The sequence below is a fragment of the Callithrix jacchus genome, chromosome 17 (genome assembly GCF_049354715.1).
Source record: "Callithrix jacchus isolate 240 chromosome 17, calJac240_pri, whole genome shotgun sequence".
Taxonomy (NCBI): Eukaryota; Metazoa; Chordata; class Mammalia; order Primates; family Cebidae; genus Callithrix; species Callithrix jacchus.
The window spans coordinates 29,078,244-29,103,753 of record NC_133518.1 but is presented as its reverse complement, the minus strand read 5'-3'; the positions used below and the strand labels follow the sequence as shown (position 1 = coordinate 29,103,753).

The following is a 25,510-nucleotide window of genomic DNA, read 5'->3' as shown; positions in this document are numbered from 1 at the left end:
CTTTGGGAGGCCGAGGCAGGTGGATCACGAGGTCAAGAGATCGAAACCATCCTGGTCAAAATGGTTAAACCCCGTCTCTACTAAAAATACAAAAAATTAGCTGGGCATGGTGGCACGTGCCTGTAATCCCAGCTACTCAGGAGGCTGAGGCAGGAGAATTGCCTGAACCCAGGAGGCAGAGGTTGCGGTGAGCCGAGATCGCTCCATTGCACTCCAGCCTGGGTAACAAGAGCGAAACTCCGTCTCAAAAAAGAAAATACTTAAATTTGTTTTAAAAATCAGAAATTGCCATTTAGTCCTAGTGTCACATGGAAGGTGTCTAATCTTATTCTAACACTGTGTCGTTTCATCTACATTAACTACTTGATGCATTTACTATAGGAGTTCTTCAAAAAACAAAATGACTAAGGCATAATAATGCATACTGGTTTTAAAGGCCCTGGAAACATTATTGTAAGAAATAATTTTAAACATGTAAATGTTAGTACAAGAAAATATGAGAAACTTTACCAAGACATTTAGGACAAAATATTAAGAAAATGTAAACACTGCCTCTTTTTCATCTTCAAAACGTAGAAAGACCTGTGGTTTGTGGAAACTCTTGTTCATGAATGGATTTTCTAGTAACAAGAATACTTTTAAAACGAACTTTGCTTCTGATTATCAAAGTAATAATATGTATTTCAATAATGTGGGTCAAAAACCTAAAACATGCAGAGAAGAAAAAAAAACATCTAAGGACATTTTGGCTTTATTTTATTTTAAATTTTCCTAGCAGGCTCAAGGTGCTAACTTAATCGGTTTGGGACTGTCATGCCTACATCAGGAAATTTAAGGAGATTAAGCCATTAATTTAGGTTACTACATATCATTAATTCTAACATCCAAGTGTGGAGAGTGGGTCATTTTTTCTAGGGGTAGATTTAGTGCACTGAAATTTCATTCCTGTTTTGCCCACAGAGCCTCTAGAGAGCAATGTCAATCCTCACAGTCTGCTTTATAACACAAAACTGCCTCTTCTAAACTTCACCTCCTCACCATTCATTCTATTTCTAATGTCATTTCCTTGACTTTAAATTGTACCAATAAGATTAATGGAAAAACAGAACAAAATGGTTCCAGACAGATTTGCCCTGAAACAAATCTGAAAATGAAATGGAGCTAGCAGTATCCCTTGGCACTGAAATACATAAATCTAAGAAAGAAAGAAAATATCAAATATGTGTACGTCTCTATAAGCCTCATGAGAAACTTTAATCAATCCCAGATGTTTAACCCTCAAAACCTCAGGCTACATGCAGGCATTAGAAGCTCGGCCTCCAACTTCTCGCAGGTTTTTCTGGGAGGCTCAGCCGCCAGCCCCACCCCAGCCCTTCCTAATGAAAGACTGGACTCCCCTCTGCCTTTGCCCTCCCAGCTGCAGACAGCCTAAGCACCACATGCGTTCGCTATTTATCCTGATACTCTCCCTCCCTTGCCGCCCCCTTGACAGGCCCCAGCATTTGTTGTTCCGCTAAACAATGAGAACACAAAACTTATCATAAGGAAGGAAGGTTAGTGGGGAAGGCATTCAGAAGAGGGAAGAACACAGGCAGATTGTAAAGCAGGATGTTGTTACAGGCATTTAGAGCAAACACTGGGCCATTCCATTTGGCTGGAGCAGAGCATGGGGGCTTGGAGGGAGGTGAAGGAGCATCATCACCAGGAATCAGCATGGGGCTGTGGAGTGCCCACTAAGCAGCTGTGATGATTCACTTCTTACCACTCACTGTCACTTCCTTATCATTTCCTTGGGTGAGGAAAATAGAATCAGTCATATCCTGCAGTTGTGATAGGGATTAGAGTTGATGTATGTAAAGCATCTAGCACCAAAGGAGTGAGAAGAGCACAATGGATTTACATGGTGGAGGCTGAGGATGTCTTTCTCATTTGGGCATAGTTTCCTACTTTATTAAGTGCTGACATAGAAACTTTAAGTAGTGGAAAGGATTCTAAGTAATATTTAGCCCTTAAACGCATACACGTATACACATACACACACATTATTCTTCACTCGTAAGTGGAGATACTGCTTGCACTTCACCTGCCTGAGGAGGCCCACCCTTATTCCTCCCGGCCTTTACCAATTCCTTACCTACTTTTGTTACTATTTCAAGCTCTTTTGTGAGGAGCAGGTGTGCGAACATTTTACCCCCACCGTCTTGAGGCCCTGGGTGGCATTACTGGTTCTTGCAAGAAAAGGTAATTAAAGTAAAAAAGAAAAGGCTAAGTTGCTATCACATTTGTGAACTCTGGCCTGAGGCTCATTAGCAACACGCTAGAAGCAAAAAATGAAAGACCAGACTGCAGCTTGGATCAAAAAATAAGGGCCAGGCTCTGTGGAAAATACTGACATACGCAGGACAGAACAAGGAAGAATGCTTTTTCTTCGTCATTTGAAAAAGAACACACCCAAGCACCCAGACGCAGGTCTTCATGTAGTTTATCTTAGTGGCCACAGTAGGGTTGCACAGAGCATTGTTTTGCCTCCAAATCACATGGGATGCTTGACAAACATACAGATACCCAGCTGCAGCTCCTATCTGCAGAATAAGAATCTGTGTGGAGGTCCTGGGGGGATTCTAATGCACCCTAAAGAGTAAGACCCATTGATCTGAGATTGAGAATTAATGCTGAAGCTATGGTAGAGGCCATTAAGCACTTAGGAAATTTCACTGCATTCTTCTAAAAATCCGGTGAGCTAGTTATAATTATTGCCATCACCATTCCATATTGCTAGTGAGTGGTGGAGTCAAAACTCCAGCCCAGGCCTCCTGATACCCCCCTACTTGCTTAGCCCCTCATTCTAGGCCTCACCAGCAAGAGGGTCTCTTCATTCCATGCCCTTCAATTGATAGAGAGTGCCAAAGCCAAGAAGCCAATTCTTCACCTCCATCACCTGTCTTTACATCCCGGCCCCATCATGAGGCTTCCCCGCAGGCCAGATTTCTAAGAATTTGGTTGTTTGTTTTGTTTTAATTCTGTATGAAGAAGCTTAAGGTAACCATGTAACTTACCTCTCTTATTGAAATAACAGTGCCATCTCTATACCGTCTTGTGATTGGCGGGGTGCAGGAGGGGCATGTCTGCTGAATTTAAATCCCAGCTTTTACTCCATCACTTACTAGTTATTTAAACTTTGGGCAAGTCATTTAACCTCTGGAAAATGAAGATGACAGCACTTGAATAAAAGAAGAAGAAAGGCAGGTCAGGGTGTAAAGAAAAAAATGGGCCAGGCGCATGGCTCATGCCTGTAATCCCAGCACTATGGGAGGTTAAGGCGGGCAGATCACAAGGTCAGTAGTTCAAGACCAATATGGCCAACATGGTGAAACCTCGTCTCTACTAAAAATACAAAAATTAGCTGAGCATGGTGGTGCTTGCCTGTAATCCCAGCTACTTGGGAGGCTAAAGGAAGAGAATTGCTTGAACCTGGGAGGCGGAGGTTGCAGTGAGCCAAGATCATGCCACCGCACTCCAGCCTGGGTGACAGAGTAAGACTCTGTCTCCGGAAAAAAAAAAAAAAAAGGATGAGATGCTAGTTTTGGGCTTACACCTATTTCTTGCTGGAAATGCAATTTAAAGGGTTGCTCCCACCTCCAGTTCCTCTCCTCTTTGAAGGTTACTCTATACAAATGAGACACTGAGCATGTTAATTTTGCCTGGTGACTTCAATGTGACCTAGGATTTGAATCTCTTATCTTAAATTCTTTAGTGATGTAACAGAGTAATACCTCAAAACACCTTCAGGTGAAATATCTCTCAATTATGACTACGTTTGGTCAATCTTGACTACATTAAGCTGCAGTTCACATGTGCTCTGTTTACCAAACTTAAAATTATTAAATCCATGTTGTAATGTGTTGCATTGGCTCTCCATTCTCCCCATGCTCTGACCTTGGTGTTATCCTGGAGGTTTCACCTTCTCTTACACCCTATATCCTCTACAACAGTCAACACTATTGCCTCCCCTTCAGAATTTATCCAAAATTCAACCTCTCCTTATCATCCTCCCTACCACCACCTTGGACCAAACCACTGTCATGTCTCACCTGGATTATGACAACAGCCTCCTAACTGGTCCCTCCTGTTTCAGCCTTGGCTCTGCAGTCTATCCTTAGCATAATAGCAGAGTGTTCCATTTAAAAGAAAGTCAGATTGTGTCACTTCTGTATTCAAAATTCTTGGTTAGCCTTTCCTAGATCCTTCCTATGATTAACATTACATGATACAGCCCCCATGAACCTCACCTTCTCTTCTCTGGCCACACTGGCTTACTCATTGTCCTTGCTCATGCTGAGCAAGCCCCTACCTCACTGCTCCCTGCAACTGGAGCACTCTTCCTCCAGATAACTGCCTGGTGAGCTCCTTCACTTTCTTTAGGTCTTTTCTTAAAAGCTCCTTTCTTAGTGAAGCTTATCTGGTCACCCTATCTAAAATTTCAATACTGATCCCTAGACATTTCATATACTCTCTTCTGGCTTAATAAAATTGATTATCTGACATTCATCAATCAACACTATGTATTTTATTTTACATTTTATTTATTTATCACATTAACATTTATAAATAAACACTGTATATTTAACTTATTTTTGTTTTTCCTTTTTCTTTCCCCATATATCTGGTCCATGATGGGAGAAATAATTACCACTTTTGCTCACTGTTTTATCCTGATAAACTAAGTACAATACCTGGTACATGGTAGATAGACTCAATAAATGTTTGTTGAATGAAAGGAAATGTTAACTGTGGCATAATAAATATTAATATTATAGATGCATTTATACGTTGTCTTCTTGATAGCTATAGTAATATATTCAAACCATAAGCAGTCCAACTGACAATATAAAGAAGGATATCACCAACTTTACAACCTTAATTAAGATGACTTAGACTCAATTTAAAGGACACTCTACAAAACACTTGATCAGTACTTTTACATGTGTCTACATCATGAAAGACAGGAAAAGACTGAGGAACTGTCACAGATTGGAGTAGATTAAGAAAAAAATGCAATTAAATGCAATGTTGGATGCTACATAAGATCCTGGAAGAGAAAAAGACAATGAAATTCCAGAACGGCCTGTTGTATTAGTACCGTACCAATGTTAATTCCCTGGTTTTGAAAATTACACTATGGTGATGTGAGACACTAAAATTATCTCATCTAAATGTCTAAATATATCTTTATATGTAAAGCAAGGCAGTCATTTAAATGATAAACATGTTGTTTGAATAAATAAGCAAGAAGTAATTACCCTGATAATCACCAAAAGATAACGACATAACCAAGATAGATGTGTGTGGGCAGGCAGTTTTGTTCTTTTTATGTTTCATTCATAATTTTTCTATGCTATGGTAGCTGTACTCCAAGAGACCTAACAATGGCTTTCAAAGCATATATTCCTTGGTGCATAAAAAAGTTTGATCAGAAAACACCAAAACAGTTCAAAGAGTTATCTTTAGTTCCCTCCCTCCTTCTTTTCCTTTTCTTTCTCTCTCTTTCTTTCTTTCTTTCTTTCTTTCTTTCTTTCTTTCTTTCTTTCTTTCTTTCTCTCTTTCTTTCTTAAGATGGAGTCTCACACTGCCTTCCGGGGTCAAGCAATTCTTCTGCCTCAGCCTCCCAGGTAGCTGGGACTACAGGCACCCAGCACCATGCCTTGGCTAATTTTTGTATTTTTAGTAGAGATGGGGTTTCACCATATTGGTGAGGCTGGTCTTGAACTCATGACCTCGTGATCTGCCTGCCTCGGCCTCCCAAAGTGCTAGGATTACAGGTGTGAGCCACTGTGATACTCCCCCTTTTTTAAAAAAGGTTAGAAACAACAAATGTCAGTTTAGTAAAATCATCTTCTAAAAAACATCCCACTAAATTGAGATTACACAGTAAATAATTGTATGCTATCCTAGGTCTCAGGAAAACATGTTCTCATTAGAGGCAAAAAAATGGTTAAGAAAACTGTCACAAAGGGTTTTTGAAAATCATATTAACTAACAAGTCACTTTAGTTCTTCTGGAGTGGAGCTCAGTAGAAAATAGAACCATAGAAACAAAGTTCTTCTGTCAAGAAGGCTGTCGCCCAATTTCTCTCCAGCAGGAGAGAATGTGTGGTATCTGTGAGAGGCAACTCCTCCTCAGGGGTAGTCGATTGACCCCACCTACACTGGGCCACCTACCCACCTCCTTGCTAGAGGCATTTCAGCCAAGGAGAAAGACTTTCCCTTGGCCTTTTCCAACAAAGGGGCATAGCTGTGTGGGTACCCGGGGATAGGGAGAAACATTTCAATCATCTAGAGACGAGAAGAACTAAAGATTACTGATGAGCATTATTCATTTCTCTATAAATCATAATAAAGATGTTTGTTTGGTAGGAAATTATCAAGATTAAAACCTTCAAGATTAATTATCAAGATTAAAACCTTCAAGATTAATTATCAAGATTAAAACCTTCAAGAATAATAATAGTCAAAAAGGCAATGTAATTCAATTTAACCAACACTGACTGACCATGTACTAAGAACCCACTTCTATTCTGGGGCTGTGGAGATGCAAAGACGAATGAAATAAAAGTGTAGCCCTCAGACAGCTTACTTTCTAGTAAAATATATAAACTCTATAAACGAACAGCTAGAAACAAATGAGTAGCAAGTTTCAAAGGGCCAGGGAGATAGTTATCCTGAACAAAGTAAGCTGAATATAAAAATGACAACCTCCCAGAAACGGAAGCAAACAGTTTATTCTTACTAAGTTATGGAATAGGTATGTAACAAAGTGAATATATATAATATTGATATGCTATTTTATATTAAATTTTAAAAACTAATTGAAAAGGGAAAAGAATTATTGCTATATCTTTATTTCATAATTCATTACGGCTTTAATTTGGAATCAGAAACCTCACATCTTTCCTTCTGTACCAAAATGTGTTTCAGGCCCTGTATTTTTCACTGTGATGTGCAGAACGCAGCTTTAAACACTTAAGCCAGGAGGGTGGTTCGTAGTTTTTTTCAGATTCATTTTGGGGTAGAGTTGCTCCTAAACATAGGCTCTTCCTAACATGGATGGAATTACTGTCAATGGTTCTTATATCTAGAATCACCGCTTCCAAAATGTGTGTACAATCTTGGCTTTCAGCATTGTTCTACTTAGACCTCATGTAGACGTCAGTATCATTTCTGCACTACAGTTTGATAATGTCAAATCATAGCCCAACATAGGTACTATCAAAAAATAAGAAAGGTAAGCTACATAATGTTAGTTTACTTTCATAAAGTTTGAAGTCTGAGAATATTTTTAGAATTTGGTCTTCAATAGCATTTTTAGAGAATAAATTTTAGGCTTTCATCTTCATTTCTGGAAAATGATTGCAATGTAGGAAAGTAGATGACATTATTATTTTACAAATGAATTTCCCAAAACGTTCACTTTATCAGGACTGAGAGAAGCTCACAGATGAAATATTTGTACAATACTTGTGACTGTACCTATAGAAAAATAGTCAAAAGGTATTGATAAGTTGTAGAGTCAGCAAAAAGCTCAGGACTTTGGGCTAATCTTCACTGCTAAGCAGAGATAGGGCGATCCCCTGTGATGACATTTACAGTTAAAAAAATCTCTTCTGCACCACAATGCAAGTAAGCCAGCAAATTCATCAAGTAAACGTTGACCTGATTTTACTCAAAGGCATAGAACAATAGCCAATTTGTGGTATTAATTACTGAATCCATGGCTTCTCCCATTTTAGCTTTGTGCCCAAAGCAATTTCTGATGAATGAGGAAAGTAATGGACTTAGGGATAGTGTCCCTACAAAATAGTGCCACCTCTGTGCTGTTGCTTGACAGGCCTGACATCAACTCCACCCATCCTCAGAGCTCCATCTGTAGTAACACTTGGTGACTTGGACCAGTGCATTCTACATCCAAATGGTCTGAGACCTTTTTCATAACACAGTCAGCCATTTCCTGATGTTTTGCCTTTCATGGGCTCCTTGTCCTGAAGTTTTTTGACCCCTTCAAAATTCTCACCACACCACAAATAAATATAGTTAACAGTGTGCTGTTCTTTATGTCTGTGTTCTCATTTGCTGCAGGAGAAAAATGCCACCCATAAATTAACTGGACCTGAAAGTTCTCAATCTTATTTTTAACATACCAAGCTACAAAGCTGCTCGTTAGACTAACATTTGCAAATGCCTGTTGAGGGTCTGGACACATAATTTCTGCAGCATTCAAAAGAGACTCTTTTATAAACTGTGTTGTCTGTAAAAAGGTTTTGATGCCCAGGCAATTTTTTCATTTAATAAAGAACTGCATTTCACAGCAGCTCACTGATTTTATTCTCATTCAAAAGCAAATGCTGCCATTTCTTCAGTTCATTAAATTTTCTAACATCCATCTTTTCTGTGTACCATTCAAGGCTGATTTTTTTAATGGTGCCTTAAGATGTAATTTTTCTTTGCAAACATTCTTTGTTTGAATACTCTTCCCATCCACCTCCCCCCTACCAAAAAAAAAAGGTGTGTTCCTATTTTTTCTTATAATAATTGTTTTTTAGGAGATGCACAAGTTCATTTTCCTCTTCTTTTTACAGTAAGAAAAATATCAATAAACACATGGTAAAAAGCAACTACTCTTTGATTTCAGTGCTGGGAATACAACAGGAAGGCTTTAATTAACTGAAGGGGCACAGTCCTCTTATTTAGGGACTGTCTACGTCATGAGAACATTAGCCCTTCACTGTCAAAGGAAGCTGGAAATCAAATTAAGAAAAATCTTCTAATTGTTTCAATATTGGTAACTTATTCAAAATTTATTAAAATACCAAGTGAATCAACACCATTCTAGTCAAGCGAAACGAGTCCACCAGCTGAGCGCCCCCTGCGGGCTGCTCATTTGCAACCTCTGGATACGCAGAGCATAACAATAAAACAATTTATACCATACTTTTGTTTTAGTACCTGAGAAGTAAGAGAAAAGGTACAATTATACCAACATATTCATATGGAGTATGAAATCCAAATGCCATATTTAATTTGGAAATGGTCTAATAAGGCAGTGTGATGTGGTGAAAAGGGTACCCTCCTTGAAGCCAGTCCTGTTTGGGGAATCCTGGGTATTTCACTTATCAAGTTGGTTAATCTTTGATTCCTCATCTGGAAATAAGGATAAAGTGATCTGAGAAGTTTGTCAAAATGATTAGAAATAAAAATGTGAAAATTTGTTAGTATACTGTCTGGCATTTGGAAAGTGTTCCATAAATGGCAGCTAGGACTGTTATTATGAAATGCAAAATATGCATTTTCAACCACATTTCTTAGTATGCCCCCCAAATATCTCTATGCCCAGGTCCTGCTGCTCTCACTCCTGCCATCCCTCCCTCTGTTCCCATGGTTCATCTCATGGCCTGATGGTGTAGCCCTGCTCATCAGCACTCTCTGGAGTTTCCCACGTCCTTCCCTGGCCCATGCTCTTGCCTCTCCCTGGAATGTCTGTCCCTTTCTCCTTTGTTCAGTTAACTCCTGTAAGACTTAACCTAGCTGTCACCTCTTCTAGGAAGTCTTCCTTGCATGCCACTACCCTACAATCTAAATAGAGCACTACTTTCTTTCTGCCTTGCATTCACCTCAGTCATAGCATTTGTCAAATGGTATGGTAAACCGTGAGCTCCTGGGAGACAGGAACTGAGTCAATCATCTCACTGTCCCTCACATGTGGGTGCAATGCTGGATCCAAAGAATTCATTCCCTCCTTTAGGAAGGGAAGGGAAGGGAAGGGAATAAATCCTCCTTTTAGGAGGATCTATCCATAAAAGTATGGAATGAATAACTGAGGTGACTGGAGACCAGCATAGCAAGTGCCCACTCCACTTCAGCTTTCCTTCTGCTTTACAAAGTTTCAAACATCTTTGGCTGCTGAGTGAGTGTTTCTCCCCTTGCCTTCCCAAACCTTCCTCCTGCTGCTGTCTCCACTCTCGCCCCAAAGCAATGGAGACTTCTGTTCTGGAATGGCAGGTCATGACAGAGAAGGTACATAAGTGTTACCTCCTAAGAGTCTTGTAAGTGGGAACTGGAAAGACATCTGCGAGGATTTCTTTTGGAAAGTAATAATGAATAAAAAATAGAGCTCCTGTTTTGAGGCAAAGAAGGGGAGAACCATAGCCATAACCGAAGGTCTTACCTTCACTTTTAGAACATGTAGCTTCTTAGCTCAGTGGGAGCAAGAATGGATCTTGTACTCTAGCATCCATGGTCCTATAGCAGAAGAGAAAGCATCTTTTAGGATAGGGCTGCCAATAGCATGTATTGTGGCTTTGAGTAAAGAAAAGACACCCCTTTCTCCAGAGGGATTTAGACCCCTTCTGGAATACTTAGTGAGAGGAAGACAGACTAGACAAATGTGCCCCTCATCCAGGTACCTTTGTGATCTATTCATACAACCTATTGAGGTAGCCCCAAGGTAAGAATTTCCTCTTATTATGCACGGTATTAGAAAAATGATGATGAATAATATGCAAATATTTATTCTTTTCTAGGAACATGGGTGACATTTGGAGGTCAAATTTCAGATGAGGTAAGTTACCTTTGGCCTCTTTATGCTGATGGAAGAAAATGCAGAGAGTGCTATATAGCGGGAGTCCTCTTCCTGGGACCCTGGCATTCTACAGGGTTTAAATCACAGGAAATGGTTAAACTGACTCAGAGATTATTGTCGATTTTATTTTGCCTGTTGCGTTTTTTACATTTAGATTATTAATAGCCCTTGAAGCTGTACATTATTTACGCAGGTTGAACAGCTAGAGAATGAAACAATTTGGAATAAACATTAGTCACTTTATTAAAAGATTGTATGACTGTTATGTGGTTTTGCTATATCCATTTGTTTGTTTATTTTTAGCTCCAACTAGGATGACTAACTGGTCTCAGTTTGCACAGAAGTTTTTCAGTTATAGTACTGAGACCCCACGTTGCAGAAACGCTCTAAGTCCTGGGAAAATGGACAGTTGGTCATCTGCCTTGGGCAACTTAATCTAACCTCTCTGATCCTCAGTTCATCCTATATAAAATGAGATGATAATGCTAAACCTGATGGTCTGTTGAAAGGACTAACACATCATGCCTGTCAGACGTTTATGTAGCTGTCTGACTAGTAGGTAGCAGACACTCAATAAATATAGCTATGATCATTGTATTTATCATAAAATTTTTAGATTATCATTTACACAGTCAAAACACTACTTACCAAAGTGATGTTTTTATCGTTTCCTTTAAGGAATACCTTCATGGAATAAGTGAGGTATGCAGGCATTGAGCACCAAGAACTCCCCTGAGGGCAATGCCTTGAGTCCCTCTGAGCCTTCCTTGTCTACCTTCAGGAAGAGTCAGCGATAGTGTATCTGAGTAGGTGCACTGAGTGGGATCCAGTCCCACTCTACCTTTGACCGACCGGTAAACTACTTGTACCCTCTACTCAGCAGGATGGTGATTAAGATTAATGAGATGATGCCTATAAAGTGCTTAGTGGGGTACCTGGCCCAGAATAAGCACTTTACAAAGGTGGTTCTTACTATCATTCCTAAGGAGACACTTGGGAAACAGAGGCTTTTCTCCACGGCTCCCAAAATCACCAGTGTTATTTAGCAGATCTGAGACAGAGGTCTTAACTGTGTATTCTTATCTGTCCTAATGCCTCTTCCTGTATTGGGCACATGTCATGTTGGAGGGCTTGCCTCATGGGGGCTTCCCTGGCATGCAGGCTTTAAGCTAGAGACTAGCATGCAGGACAGTTATTAGGAAGTGTTGTCAGAATCAGCACAGGGCAGGGAAGAAAGCAGCACTGGGCAGACAGAGAACTTGGGTCATGATGCAGCCTCAACAGTGACCTCAGCCAACTCCATAGGACTCTCCAAAGCCAAGATGGTTCTGCAGAGTTGTCTCAGTTTAGGACAACATAAAGGACTGGGCCTTTATGTTCTCTTACTGACCAGTCATAGGTAACACTCTCTAGTTAAGTGCAATTTCCAGAGAGGGCTGAGAGCGGTAGGCCATTTGATGGCAGCGTTTCCAGCAGCTCAAGGAGTAAGTCCTTCGGTTCCAAAGGAGAACCTGAGGGCACATCACAGAGTCTACTACAGGGCTCTATTTGACTGGCACCAGGAAGGGGTGTATGGGAGAAGCACAAAGGCAAAGCTACAGAAGGCAGAGCACAGGCTATGAACTTGAGGTCTCGTATAAAATGGGAGGCCTGCAATTGACAATCCATTGTATCCAGCACATACATAACCTACTACTGCCTAGATGGTGCTTGGAAGGGAAAAATACAAAAATATCTCCCTTTTCTAAGGAGAGGGGCCAAGTAAAGTACATTATTTTTCCCTAGTCTTCACTCTCCTCTTTACAGTGTCTACTCTCTGCTTCAATAAGCCAAGCTAGCCCGGGATATAGTGTGCAGGGCTGACCTCTGAGATGAATAATTTCAAATTTTCAAGTCTAAAAACTGCAATAAAACTGTCATGAATGACTGCAGAAGCACTCACCTTAGATGCAGACCAAATAAATAACTATTGTACCTCCAGAGAGCATTTGTGGCCTTCCCTGGGTCCCCAAAGAGAGAATGCCAGCAAAGGGAAGAAGGGAAACACAGCCAGATTCAGTGCCACCCATTGCTGAATTCTTTGAGCTCAATGCTTTCTGTGTGGCAAAAATGCAGACCAATAGCAGTGAGTTTACCTACCTAGATTTTCCTGTTTGTTCTCTGGCTTCAAATAATCTCAACACAAAATAGATGCAAATATGGAATACTAGGGCTGGCCAAACCACAGTGTGCTGAGTTAATTGTTGACAATTACATCATTGTCAACACTGCCTTGGGAGGTGAGGATGTCCCCATCTCTGGGAGAGTTCAGCTTTTATTGAATTACCATTTATCAGGGATATTATTAAAAGGATACAAACACCGAACTCTGTCAGGTGCCTCTCAAAGATGAGTTGGCTTTACTGTAAAATAAAGATAGATGTTACTCATATGAATAATTATTTCTTTAAAATAATGATGAGAGCACATTAGCATCTTATAGCACTTAATTTTATTTATATTTTTTAAATCTGTTTAAACAGATTTAAAATTTATTTAAATGTAAATAAAAACAGAGTTTTACTTACATTTTTTAAATCTGTAAGGTAGTTAAGGTGCCTTTAACCATAGGTAACAAAAACCCAACTCAAATCAGGTTAACCCATAAAAAAAATTATTTTGACTTTTAAACTAGAAGTGTAGATGAAGAGCAAGTTTTAGGGCTTCCTCAGTCAGTGATTCCCAGTCTGCATCCCTGTGAGTCTCTTGACCCCGTGTACCTTTGTGTATCAATTGCTTCTTCAGGCAGAAAGGCAGCTGCTGGAATCCTAGGCCTCAATTAAAACTGTAACTCCAGGGAAAGGGTGTTGCTCCTAGAAACTCTGTAGGAACAAATAAAAATGTTCCCAGAAGTCCCCAGGGAACCTCTCCTCACATCTCATTGGCCAGGGTGTGCCACATGACCTCCCTGAGCCACTCACTCATAGGCCCCCTCCCCAGTGCCCCGCTAGAGGGAGGTGAGGTCAGCTTCGCTGACGCCTCTGGGCTTCCTGCAAGAGGAGGTGATCCCCATTTTGCAAATGAGGAAACTGAATCTACAGAGAGGTCAAATGATTTGCCCAGGTTTATTTATCTAGTAGGTAGGACTCTTAAGGCCAGAAATCACTCTTCAGACTTAGTTGGTGATTTTTTTTTCTTCATTATTTCACATTCAGGCATTCAAATTCTATGATTGCAAAATATCTCTGTCATCATTTAGTTTGTTTCCATATAGAATTCTCCATCTTATCTTTAAAAGCTCTCTAGATAAGATTTGTTTACATTTTCCAATAATAATACACCAGTATGCCATATGACATAACTCAGGCTAATGTAGAATGCAAGCACAATAATTTTTAAAACATAGGACAGTCATAATAGGGAAAACTTGTCTTAACTTTTAATCTCCAGTTAGGATGTAATTTAAAAATTATAGGAACATAGGATAAACATTTTCATGGTAATAAATCAAAAGCAGCAATAGCATACTGTAATGATAAAGAATCTGCATGGACTCCATTTTGCTAGCTTAACAATTTTCTTGGTAGGCAAATTTTTAAAGCAACAGAAAAATAGTTTATTTTGGAAATGCTGATGAAGTAACTTTAGCCTGCCATCAAAAACCTAATGGAAACATCAATTGTAATTATTTAATTATTTTTGAGGTGTGTAATTTTTCAAATGACTGGTAAGTCAATTGGCAAAATAAAAAAAAATGGCCCCTTCACTGTTGTTTATGGCTATCCCTCTATGGATATTTTTAAGCCGTGTATAGCTATTCTCTACTCTTCTGTCATATTCACCGCTTGCTTTCAGCAGCACGAAGCAAGGAACAAGGAGCTTTGAGATCTATTTGCAGGCAGAACAGTGAAGAGCTGGGTTCCTAGTGAGTCAGAGGCACCCTGCTCCCTCTCTGTGTTGATTCAGTGGCTGCTCTATGATGGTGCCGTTTTGCTGAACTGTGGGTGACAGGAGTTTTACAACAGTCATGGCTCTGTCTCAGCCTCAAGAAAAAAAGTCACAAGCTTCAGGTCAGGAATCACCCAGCTGCCAAAACCTATTGGCTGGGATATAGGAGTTGAGCAATGGAGTCACCAGTGATACAAATGGCCCTTTTTGTCAGAAAGATTAAGATGCCACAAAGAATGTTGTCAAACCAGCTCTTCCCAGCAGAGAGAGAAACACAAATCTATCCACTTCTGGCAGGCTGAATCCCAGCCTTCAAGTAACCCCTCAATGCCCTTTCTATGTCTGAGGGGAATAAAACTTCTGCCCTATGGGTACTGGCTGAGCCTTCTTTCTTTTGCTCATTTCACTGCAAAGAAAAACAAGGATTGCTTAATGAGAGGTTAGTGTTCCTAAAGACCAGTAGAGGACTCAAAATTCAGGTTTGGAAAGCATTTGGCTTTTCTGACTGACCTTTCTGTCCCCTTGCAGGTTGCAGAAAGGCTGATGACAATCGCCTATGAAAGTGGTGTTAACCTCTTTGATACTGCTGAAGTCTATGCTGCTGGAAAGTAAGTCAGTACCTATTTGTGTCACTCAAGTGGCATCTGTAGCACCAAAAGAATCAACCCAGACCATTTCCAGCATGTTGATGAAAAGGCTCTGTCCTTCTCCCACATGCTGGTGGCTCTGCTTTGCTCTGCCCTCTACCACCATCACTAAAAATGGAGATATTGACCATCTCTGTCCCTCTCTGCTCACCCAAACCTTCCTGCTGCTTCTGGTCCCTGTATGAAGAACAGGCTGGAGGGGGATCTGACCAAGAAGCAATTGCCATGTCTATGTTAGGGGCAGCAGAGTTTGGTGTCAGAGTGGTGGCAGCAGAGAAATATTGGTTGAATATATGTGACCAAAGGAATGAACAGATTCCAAAATGGTTTCCCAAAAGTTAGTCTCATTATTTCCTAATCATGTCTCATAGTTCCTCAGCTGCTGACAAACTAGGACATCCTCCTTGCAGGGAAGCAGGAACGGCTTTTCCCATTTACCTGCCTGTCCCTACACTAGCATTACAGGAAGATCAGACGTCAAAGTCAGGATCCCCTAAGATGGCAAAGAATCTGTTGTCTTTTATAAGAGGAGATCTCAAAGCTCATTCCGAGGACAGCAAGGGCTGCAGAGAGTCCTCAGTTCTTTTGTGAAAGGAGTCACATCCAACTGCAACCTTTCTTTGAACCTAAGGCAGATTTGGAGCCCTAAGACAGGGCTTGTTAAACCAGAACACATGGGAAATGTGTCCTCCCACCAGGCCTCAAGGTTCATGCTGTCCAGGTCCCAGCATAACCAGTACATTTCAGAATAGATCTGGGGCTCCTACTGGGAACATGGATGTCTAGCTCTCAGAACCAAGAACACTAAATAGCTGCCTAGCTGTTTGAACAGCTCTGCAATTTTCTAACAGGACTGTGAAGTATAATCACCTGCAGGCCTAATTCACCTCCTTCCAGGTGAGAATTACAATCAAATTGCTGGACTTGCTGAATCAGGATGATCAGTGGATGGCCCTGTGCATTTTCCTTGTGTGAGTTTCCTCCTTTTCAAGACCAGGTATATGTTTTAAGGTCCATCCAGGAGGTTTAGAGCTCACATTCCTGATGCAGTCTGTTGAATCCAAGGAGAGAAAGTAGAGGTTATGGGGCCTTGCTCCTTTCTGCCTTCTACTCCTTTCCATTGTTTTCTTCTTGTAGAATCCTGCTGAGTACCAAATAGCGCTAAGATAGAAAAAGGGAGAAGTTTAGTAGCAAGTCTGTTAGAGTCCTGTTTGTATTACTCCTGTGAGGATAATAGTTCTGATTAATTGATTGTTAGTCTATAATTGAGATAGGTTTCCACTGTGAAATACAAGGTTGCAAAAGGTAACAGAGAGACAGGGAGAAACAAAAGCAACACCAGTGCAAGACTTAATGCCTGTTTCTTTGGGGCATACTCCACAGCTAACCCACACTGTGGCTTATTACAAGCTATACACTCTAAAAAAGACGGAACTTTCAGTTAAGACCAGTAATGATTAGCCATGACCCCCATCCACAGCATCCTAATGGACCCGGTGCTAATTCCATTTATCTCCCGTTCACTAAGCCTCAAAGAGCCCAGTTGCTTCTAACAATGTTGGTCTTACTGGGAGGTAAATAGAACATTTTTCTCCTCAATCTTGGGTCCCAGCCTGGGTAGGGGGAAGAGGAGAGGACAGTGGATGCCTCTGCAACCCAGCCTTAGGGGCAGGAAAAACACTTCGTTATGTCTCCTTCTATTTTGCTCCTATAACAAAGTTTGTCACTGGAACCTAGGACGTTCTATATGGGAATGTTCTCTATGTGGGACATCTAAACCCACATCAGTTCTCAGTTTATACCCAGGAGTCAATATTTTCTATCTAAACAATGTGAAGTCTCATTGTCCTCCCTGGTCACAACTGAATTACTCCATAGCAATTAGAAGGAAAACTTTGACTCCCTTTGGATGCCACCAAGCAGGACATTTATATATGGGATCAGTAGTTCACAAACACCAAACTGCCAAATGACTGCTGCTGCTTGGTATCAGGACTGCAGGCGGTCTCCTGCGAGCGTGTCAGGATTTGGCAGGTGCTTCTGGATTGCTCCGGAGCAGATTCTGCAGGCACAAGCAGAAACAGCGGAAACTGTGCTACCAGCCGAGAGCAGCTTCTATTTTCGGGATATGTAGGCACTGAGAGTTCAAACAAGGAATGGTTCTTGTGTTCTGGATTGACTCTTGCTTTTCCAGGATACTGCACCCTAAGACATTATCTGTTTCCCACTCCAGGGCTGAAGTGATTCTGGGGAGCATCATCAAGAAGAAAGGCTGGAGGTATTGCATTTGCCATAATTATTGTTTTTTAAAAAGATATTATTTTGCACCAAAGAAGGAAAAACAAAACTATATGACACCTGACCAAAAGGCTGTCAAAAAAATCAACTGTTGGTAAAGAAATGATTTATAGAGGCTCAAAAATAAATGCCAGCAAGTTCACTTCTGGTGCTTCAAAAATTATTGACTAGTCATTGATCACAATGAATTACCAAATGAAGGAGGGGATGTTCATGAAATATTTGTGCATAAAAAAGTGACAATTTTATGGCTTCTGACTGCCATTTGTGCTAATCTGTTGAAGGAAGTAACCTGACGGGAAGCTGATTATTCCCCATACACACATGCATTTATATTTCCTGTTTATTTTATTAACTCTAGATGCAAAGAAATGATGAAACAAGAAGTCTCTTGGATAAACACCCCAAAGCTTTCTTATGTGAACACATTTAGTCAGCATTTCTCCTGTATGCCCAGGAACCCTGTTATCTGGGTACTCAGAAAAGTGCCTCATCTGCTATCCTTGAGAAATACACGGGGCTGTGCTTACATGTCCCTTTCCATCACCTTCTGTAGCCAAAGACAGTGTTGTAATAAGGGAAGCTGTAACATCTATGGGTGGTGCGGGGGTAATACCGCCCCATTTCACTATAGACTTCAACTACAACAGCCACTACTTCCCCAGCATGAGGACAGAATTAAGCAAAGCGCAGCAAAGATTACTGGACAAGTTTGGGGTCCTCCTCTGTCCTAGCATAATATTTGCTGATTACCAAATAAATTACAGTGAAACTGTATTAGTGAAGACAACTGCAAAGTGCTGTGTACTCATGCGTCAACACTTAGCATGTATTTTCTAAATTTATTCTAGGGAAAATGGGCATTCTCAAAGAGTTCAAGAGTGGTTTTATTACACTTTTGCACACATAATTTAAACTCCCTCTAGAAAGGGAAACTAAGAAGGTGAAACATCCCTGCATGTATATTTAGGGCTGCTTACTCCTCACTCTGAGATAAACTTTGGTAGGAATGGAGAGCCCTGTGGAAATGGAAAACCAAACATTTATAGAAATATGAACAAATAAACTCTGGTGACCTACTTTCTCCCTCTCCCTTCTCTTCCTCCCCCACCACAGGGAACTGTAACAATGTTAATAGAAAGCTATATTCCACCTTTATATGGAAAAATATTCATGTTCCCACTCAGTCCTTCACCTTACCTGACTTGCCTGAGTTACTTTCCCACTCAGAGCATTGGTTCACCCATAACTGCCTAAATAGGGACTGTATCCATTCTCCACAGTTGCCACAACAAAGGACAAAAAAACTGGATAACTTAAAATAACAGAAATTTATTCTTTCATGTTTCTGAAGGCCAGAAGTCCAAAATGAAGGTTGGACTTCAAGGTTGTCAGGGCCATGCTCCCTCTGACACTCTGGGTCAAGGTTTTCCTTGCTTCCTCTTAGCTTCTGGTGGTTGCCAGCCACTCTTGGCATTTCTTGGCCTGCAGCTGCAGCACGTCAGCTCTCCTCACATGTTCCTGTGTGTCTTCTAATAAAGACACCAGTCATAATGGATTAAGGGCCTACTCTACCTACTAATTATATCTGCAATGATCCTATTTCCAAATAAGCTCACATTCAGAGGTTCTGTGGGTTAGGATTTTAACATATCTCTTTGGGATATACAATTCAATTATAACAGAAACCTTGGAGATAATTCCACTAATAATACAGTGAGGTCTGCAACAAGGTGTAGGCTGCCAGAGTACATCTAAGGAAGAAGGGGAAGCATCAGTGCAGTAGCTCTTTTCTTTCTCAACATCCAGAGAACACTGAATTATCACTCTTCGTAGATGCAGCACCCATTTTATATATTTATATAGAAAATAGATTACCATGCATATTCCACAAACTTCTTGCAAATAAAAACTTGAGCTATCATTATGCCCCAAATGGTTTATATTGGTTCACAGTTGCCCCCACAAGACTGGTGAAAAGATAAACCATATCATCATAGCTTTGAGCCTATAAAAGCTATTTCGATTAGCACACTTGACTTCTGGTCCTGGTGCTACCACTTGCTAGCTGTGTTATCTGGGAGAAGTTATTATGCTTCTCTGATTCTCAACTTACCCACCTGTAAAATGGACAGCATAACAGTTCATGAACTGTCATGCTGACAGAGTGAGATAAGGTGCGCAGAAGTATTTTGAAGGCTGTGCTGTATCACTGTAAAGTGCATTATCACTCTACCCTCTCAGAAGACTTGCTCTAAAAGTCTCGGTGAGAGTCAGTGATAATTTGCCAGGCTGCTGTCTGCTCTTGCTATTTGTCCATATAGTCCAAATATTTTACAGGAAGCCTAACTTTAAAAACCTAGGTCTGTGGCAGTGTTTGTATAGAATGTGCAGCTTTGAATAATCAAAAGGACTACATTCATTTTTTACAACATTCCATCCAGCTTTTCGTTGAAGGTTGAAAGTGCTAAAGGAGCCTGGGCTCCGCTGTGGCAGATTGCTATTATAATAGGTATCATGATGTTGATGTATTAACCTGAAAAGTACATCAGCCCTTTCAGGTTGTGTAATCTCCAGGTACATATATGTATCGACCTTCCATTACAGTGATTAAAATTACTTTTCAAGGGATTAACTTCAATGGGATGGCACTGCAAACATTTTCAACACATTTTTCTTGTTGTAACCAAGTTGTCAGAGTTGTCACCATCATTCCCCACTGGTTATCATTAATCATACCAGGTTTTTATAACCGAGAGCCCTGAAGCGCTGACTCTACAGATGATGGAATTACAAATGCCTTATTTCAAGCACTCCTGAAGATTGGCCTTAACCTTTAAATCTCAAATGATTTTTTTTTCTAGATCAGTGTAATCAAATTACATACCAAGGGAAACAAAATTGCACTGAGATCTGTTTCCCAATTTTATTGTATACTTGTAGTTCTCAAGACAGCTAGGATTGCATATCCTGCCCTTGGTTGTGCCTTTCAGAAGGTAATAAGTTTGCTGACAAGATTTGTACATTTCATTCCCTTAACAGTAAAGTGGTAGAACCTTGAGCTGAGGGTTTTAGAACTGTTTCCCTAAAATGACATTTCCATTTAATAAGACACTCAAAGACCTTTTTTTCCTGTTTGTTCTAAATATTTACTATTATAATTCATTTTATCATTTAGATTTCTATGTAGTCAGTTCCTGCCTGTGAATGTGATGTTAGAAGGGATAATAACACGGGGCTGCAAGGGTTCATGTTCCTTGGAAGAGAGTGGAGTCCTCTTGGGAGGAGTTCACATGAAGTCAGCATTAGGCCAGATGCTGAATCTGTGTTCCTCGGTGTTTGCTCATTTGACCTCCTAAAGTGATTCACCCCCTCAGTCCTTTCACTTCCATTCCTACTCACCATTTCTGACCCTCCAGGCTGGCCCACCACTCACCTTCACTTTGCAACGTTGGCCTGGGCTTGCTGTCAATTCCCAATCTGACTTGTTATCACTGCCCTCCACCTCCTCCAGCCCCTCCAGGCAAAGATCATTTCCCTTCAGCCTCTTCCTCGAGAATCCGACTTTGAGTCACCCCTCACTAGCTTCTCTTTGTCTTTATTTCAGTGAGATGGATTAACAAATTTACTTCTTTACCAGTTTTTAAAATGTGAGGTACAGTAACAGATTCTTTCTGGTGCTGTTATAATAATATGACTCAGGACAATAACCTGCATTTATTTACTGCTTCTCTGTGTTTGTCTATTTGATATACAGGAGATCCAGTCTGGTCATAACAACCAAACTCTACTGGGGTGGAAAGTAAGTTATTTTTCCTTCTAAGCAGGAAACAACTAGTAGTTCCTGCTTTTTTGCTGTTAGGCAGTTGTGTTACATAAAATGAACTACAATTAATTAGTTTAGAGAGAGGGTTTTTTTTTTCTCTTTCTCACACTAAGGAAATAGCAATTAGCCTAAGATTTAATTTTAGCAAGGTACTCCCAAAGAAATTTAGTGCAAAGCATGTGGTCACTTGTTACTAAGTGATTAATGTAGATTTTTCAAATACCAATCTCATACTTAGAATCATTTCCAAAATAGAGTTCAAATTTCAGGAAAGAAAAATAGACACAAAGCATCACAGAAGAAAAGCTACTCAAATCTGCCAAAACTCAGAGACTTCTACAGAATGCAAAGATAAAAATATCTTGTCTGGCTCCATGTCTAAGTCTCTGATCATTTCTGCAGAGGGCTGAAAGTGCTGATCAAAAGGACCACCTCATTGGAGAATAACACGGAGCTACCTAAATCACTCGCTGTCAGGCCAAATGGAAGCACTCTCTGTTGTGGGATGCAGAGCAGGTTTCACGGGATAAATTGGCTTCTTTTGGGCCTGCTAGCATTTGAACTGGTACTTACATTATCCAGCAGGCCTTAGAAGGCCAGCCTTTCTGACTAACATATGAGAAAACAGCAATTCCATATACCAGAGCAGTCATTGGTACTGTGCTTTTCCATCTTTGAGACAGAAATCTCAAAAAAGAAAAATGCTGGAGTTTTAACAAAAAGCAAAAACAAACAAAACCTTATTTACCTTCCTATAATTGATAGGAATTTTTTTTTTTTAATTGGAGGCAGAGGCTAAGTCTTCTTTAGAAACCTCCTAATCAAAATGTATATGTTTATATACACACTTGCAAACAATTTGTTGTTGCAAAATACTCTATTTTGTTGTTGGTTTTGAACCTATTTATAATGATATGAAGAGAGAAAGATGTAATTTAAATTTTTATTCCTGTAGTAATCTGTATAAAAATAAAGCAACATCATGCTATGAGAAATGTGGATTTCTATTGTCCATGTTTTGATTCACAGTGCCATTGCTTGGTGCTTTTGCAATGCTATGGAACCTTGCAGGAAATGATATACAGGCTGCAAGAACCATTATGTAGTAGAATATGTAGTAGAATACAGTATTATCTAATATACTTATTTAAAATACTGAATAAGAATACTGTCACAAACGTGAATGGAAAATATATTTAAAAAGAAGCTGCAGAGGTATCGATGTTGAAGAAACATGTTATTGATACTTTAAAATTCAAGTACCATATTTCTTTCTAATTAGCCAGAGCTTGAGAATTGGGAAGGCAAAAGTGCTTATTATTAATAGTCTGTCTTCTGAGGATTCTAATTTAATGAATATATATTTGCTTCATCACATTTTGAACAAAAATAGTTTTAAATTTTATTTTGGAAGTCAAAAGTTACTTCCAAATTTGTGTTGTTTCTCAGAAAAGCTAACAAAAAATTTCAGCAGCCTGGCAATCTTACAGTGAACCCACAAACCTATGTCAAGCCTTTTTATTTTCTTTAGCTTGTTTGAGAACAAGGTGAAAAGGTTGTACAGTGTCTCAAGTTAAATACGGACAGAGTGTGTGTGGCTGAGTTGCTGTTAACTGGAGCCTGGTACTGAGCATGTTAGTGGCACGGTGACAGTCGTGGATAATCTTCTGAGGTCTCCAAAGAAAAGGGGTTCAGTGTGTTGCCCACCAGACTTCTCTCCTCAGCCTCCAGTGGTGCAGAATTTGATAAGAACAGGATATAAAATTAGCAATTCAGACTAAGAATGATTATTCTTCTGCACTTTTAAAACAGATTTAGAGAAAAAAAGAAAGCACACTCTCACTCAAAGTTATTTGCTTCTTTTTCTTGGCAGAGCTGAAACAGAAAGAGGGCTGTCAAGAAAGCATATTATTGAAGGTGGGTACTTCTGCTTCAGTTTTATGTTTGGTTGTGGGCCCCTCATTCAAGAAAAATATCAACCAAACAAATTCAGAATATATTGGAAGAGGAAAAAGTTCTGTATGAAAAGTACCACAATCAACCAAGTTTCTTCTGGGGGTTAAATATGGCGAATGCAGAGATGTAGAGAGGAGAATGGGAGCTCAAAAGGAAAAGGCAAAATTGTATAGAACTCTTCTCATTTTCAGTGATTACTAATATTAATAAAATATTCCCTTAAGACTTTTTTAAAAGAGCTCTATTGAGATACAATGTACATATCATAAAAGTTTACCATTTTAAAGTGTACTTTTCATTGGTTCTGAGTCTAATTATGGAGTTGTACACCAAACACCATAATCTAATGTGAAACATTTTTATCACCCCTAAAATAAACTTTATACCCCCTAGAAGTTACTTGTTACTAAGTGATTAAGGTAGATTTTTCAAATGCCAATCTCATACTTAGAATCATTTCCAAAATAGAGTGAGGAGTCCATCACCTCCTCACCCCCTCCCACAGCCCCAAGCAACCATAAATCTTCTTTTTATCTCTATAGATTTGACATTTCTGGACATTTCATGTAACTGAGATCCCATGATATATGATATTTTGTAACTGATTTCTTTCACTTAGCATAATGTTCATTCATGTGGAGCACATGTCAGCTATTTTATTCCTTTCTTTGCCGAGTAATATTCCACTATATGGATAGCCACATTTTGTTTATTCATTTATCAGTTAAAGTACATTTGGCTTGGTTTCACATTTTGGCTACTATGAATAATGCTGCTATGAACATTTGTGTGCAAATTTTTGTGTAGATGTGTGTTGTTTTTATTTCATTATTTTTTTGATTTTTAAAAATTATATCTATTTTTTATTTCAATAGCTTTTGGGGTACAATTGGTTTTGGTTATATGATGAATTGTATAGCAGTGAACTCTGAGCCTTTAGCTCACTCATCACTGAGTAGTACGCTATACTTTTTAGAAGGGTATATACATATACATAGAAAAAAATTGTAGAAAATCACTACTAGGTAATTGATTCCTTGTGCATTACTTTTGCAAGGCACTCAAAATTTTGTATAATTTAGGAATAAACAGGAAATAAAACAGTCAACAAGAACCATTATGTAGTAAAGTACTGCTACTCTGCTTCATCTTCTCACAATCGTTAAGATTGTGAGAATTGTGAGTAATTTTTGTTTATTTCTTGCTTGTCTGTATATTATAAAATTTTACACTTACACTTTTTGCAGTAAAGAAAAATGCTAAAAGAGTTTATACTAGTTTGTGAAATATAGATGTTCCCCAATTTATGATGGGATTACATCTCAATAAACCCATCTTAAATTGAGACTATCTTAAGCTGAAAATGCATTTAATGTACCTAACCTACTAAACATCATAGCTTAGCCTACCCTTCCTTAAATATGCTTAAAACACTTACATTGCCCTACAGTTGGGTAAAACCATCTAAAAGTCTATTTTATAATAAAGCCTATTTTGTAATAAATTAAATGTCACATATATTAATAATTTATTGAATACTGTTCTGAAAATGAAAAACAGAATGTTGTATGGAAGCTCTATGTAGTTTCTACTGAATGCATATCACTTTCACACCATCATAGAGTTGAAAAATCGTAAGTCAAACCATTGTAAGTTGTGAACTATCTGTATTGTTTTAAATCCAATAATCTTGTAACTTTAGATTTATGATTGATCATTGAAACAAGTTATTTTATCCTTTTAAAAATAATTTTATTTATGAAATACTAACATCACTAAAAATGTAAAATGTGCTCTAATCTCACCACTTTAAAAATAAAAATAGATAAGGAAGCCAGGTTCTCCCTTTGTTCATCCAATCTCATCCCATCCCACAGTTTGACAATCTGGTACATATCTTCTTCAACTTTTCTCTATGGTTGTACTGATTTATCTATCTAACCATCCATCCCAACACTTGCTTATATTCTCTCTCTCTCTCTCTCTCTCTCCATATATATATATATATATATGCATATATATGTACACACACACACACACACACATATATATGTATACACACACACACACACACACAAACACAATAGAATCAGGTTACAAATATTAACCTAAACCTTGCCTTTTTCTCAATTAAAACACACAGCTTATAGATTATTTTTAGTTTTTAACATTGCATAGAATTATACAAGTGACCATCCTTAGGTAAAGGGGGTAGATTCCAGGA

The 25,510-nt window shown here is 39.2% G+C and overlaps 1 protein-coding gene and 1 long non-coding RNA gene across 3 annotated transcripts in view; one reads left to right on the top strand and one right to left on the bottom strand.

Moving 5' to 3' along the window:
- KCNAB1 (potassium voltage-gated channel subfamily A regulatory beta subunit 1) overlaps positions 1–25,510 on the top strand; it is a 389,333-nt gene that overhangs the window by 305,136 nt on the left and 58,687 nt on the right. For both annotated transcript variants that reach the window (XM_035278146.3, XM_035278147.3), the window contains exons 3-7: positions 10,574–10,611; positions 15,088–15,167; positions 17,440–17,484; positions 21,262–21,306; positions 23,204–23,247. In XM_035278146.3, the coding sequence (XP_035134037.1) occupies positions 10,574–10,611; positions 15,088–15,167; positions 17,440–17,484; positions 21,262–21,306; positions 23,204–23,247 (252 nt within the window). The remainder of the gene's footprint in view (positions 1–10,573; positions 10,612–15,087; positions 15,168–17,439; positions 17,485–21,261; positions 21,307–23,203; positions 23,248–25,510) is intronic.
- LOC103788758 (uncharacterized) overlaps positions 1–25,510 on the bottom strand; it is a 55,747-nt gene that overhangs the window by 14,787 nt on the left and 15,450 nt on the right. The window contains exons 2-6 of the long non-coding RNA XR_008477453.2: positions 16,077–16,367; positions 13,392–13,493; positions 11,281–13,034; positions 10,621–10,699; positions 10,219–10,292 (exon numbers count right to left, since the gene is read on the bottom strand). This is a non-coding gene — a long non-coding RNA (uncharacterized LOC103788758). The remainder of the gene's footprint in view (positions 1–10,218; positions 10,293–10,620; positions 10,700–11,280; positions 13,035–13,391; positions 13,494–16,076; positions 16,368–25,510) is intronic.